Source organism: Penaeus monodon, chromosome 29 (assembly GCF_015228065.2).
Source record: "Penaeus monodon isolate SGIC_2016 chromosome 29, NSTDA_Pmon_1, whole genome shotgun sequence".
Lineage (NCBI taxonomy): Eukaryota > Metazoa > Arthropoda > Malacostraca > Decapoda > Penaeidae > Penaeus > Penaeus monodon.
Window position 1 is genome coordinate 37,748,784 of NC_051414.1, and position 1,939 is coordinate 37,750,722.

General features: G+C 54.8%; 1 protein-coding gene across 1 annotated transcript in view; it reads right to left on the reverse strand.

Annotated features, from left to right (window-relative positions):
* The window catches only part of LOC119592237 (carboxypeptidase E-like), a 28,024-nt gene that overhangs the window by 16,714 nt on the left and 9,371 nt on the right, over window positions 1-1,939 (reverse strand). Inside the window, exon 3 of the mRNA XM_037941069.1 lies at window positions 1,494-1,698. Coding sequence (XP_037796997.1) covers window positions 1,494-1,698 — 205 coding nt within the window. The remainder of the gene's footprint in view (window positions 1-1,493; window positions 1,699-1,939) is intronic.

The following is a 1,939-nucleotide window of genomic DNA, read 5'->3' on the forward strand; positions in this document are numbered from 1 at the left end:
ACACCCAGCCCTACTCGCATATCGCCAAAGAACGCGATAACCCACAGAAGAAGAAAAAAAGAAAAAATGGAAGTTGATGGAGGAGAAGGATGTTTGAAGGAGAAGGATTAGTGAAGGAGGAAGTTAAAGATGGAGGACGTTGATGAAGGAGACAACAGAAGAAAATATCCACCGAAACGCTGACACAGGAAACCACAGAAAAAGAAAAAGAGAAGAAAATTTGAAAATATCCATCAAAAAATCTTCCCAAGAGATACCACAGAAAAAAAAAATGTGAAAAAATCCTCCCCAAGAAAAAAGGAAGAAAACACGAAGAAAATATCCACCAAAATACAACCACAGTAAACCACAGAAAAAAAAGAAAAAAAATAATAAGTGTCCATCAAAATTCCTCCCAAAAGATGCCACAGAAAAAAAAGAAAAAAAAAATCCTCAAAAAAAAATCCAACCACAGTAAACCACAGAAAAAAACATACATCAAAATTCCTCAAAAAAAAAAAAAAAAAACACAAAAGGGAAAAGAAAAAAACCCTCTACCAAAAAGAAAAAAACTAACATAACTAGAATAAAACCCTTAAAATAAACTCCTCAAACGACCCCCACCCCCACCCACAGACCCCACCCCCTCTACCCACAGACCCCACCCCCTCTACCCACAGACCCCACCCCCTCTACCCACAGACCCCACCCCTCTACCAAACCCCCCTCTACCCACAGACCCCACCCCCTCTACCCACAGACCCCACCCCCTCTACCCACAGACCCCACCCCCTCTACCCACAGACCCCACCCCCTCTACCCACAGACCCCACCCCCTCTACCCACCGACCCCACACCCTCTACCCACAGACCCCCCCTCTACCCACAGACCCCACCCCCTCTACCCACCGACCCCACCCCCTCTACCCACAGACCCCACCCCCTCTACCCACAGACCCCACCCCCTCTACCCACAGACCTCACCCCCTCTACCCACAGACCCCACCCCATCTACCAACCGACCCCACCCCCTCTACCCACAGACCTCACCCCCCTCTACCCACAGACCCCACCCCCTCTACCCACAGACCTCACCCCCCTCTACCCACAGACCCCCCCCCCCTCTACCCACCGACCCCACCCCTCTACCCACAGACCCCACCCCCTCTACCCACCGACCCCCCCTCTACCCACAGACCCCACCCCCTCTACCCACAGACCCCACCCCCTCTACCCACCGACCCCACCCCCTCTACCCACAGACCCACCCCCTCTACCCACAGCCCCACCCCCTCTACCCACCGACCCCACCCCTCACCACAACCCACCTCTACCCACAGACCCCACCCCCTCTACCCACAGACCCCACCCCCTCTACCCACAGACCCCACCCCCTCTACCCACAGACCCCACCCCCTCTACCCACCGACCCCACCCCCTCTACCCACCGACCCCACCCCCTCTACCCACAGACCCCACCCCCTCTACCCACAGACCCCACCCCCTCTACTCACGGAGCTCATGCTGGCCAGGACGATCGGAAAACTCGATAACCCACAGAGGGACGTTCCTCACAGAAGGCTCGCTGAGGGCGTAGAGGCGGGCCACGTCTTTGCACCTCTCCGCCGTCTCCTTCAGGACCTGTTCCACCTCGTCGTTAGTGTGGTGCTTGAACTCGAACTTGTCCTTGAGGGGCGTCCCGTCTCCGGAGGTTCCTGGCTGCAGAGGGAGAGGCAGGAGGAGGTGGTTATTTGAAGGTGGTGGTGAAGGAGGGAGGTGGTGGAGGTGGAGGAGGAGGAGGGAGGTGGTGGAGGTGGAGGTGAAGGAGGAGGAAAAGGTTGGTGAAGGAAGAGGTTAGTTTAGGAGGAGGTTGTTGGAGGAGATTGGTGAAGGAGCAAGAGGCTGAAGGAATAGGCTGGTAAAGGAGGAATCATGAGGATGAGTTAATAAAAACGGGGTT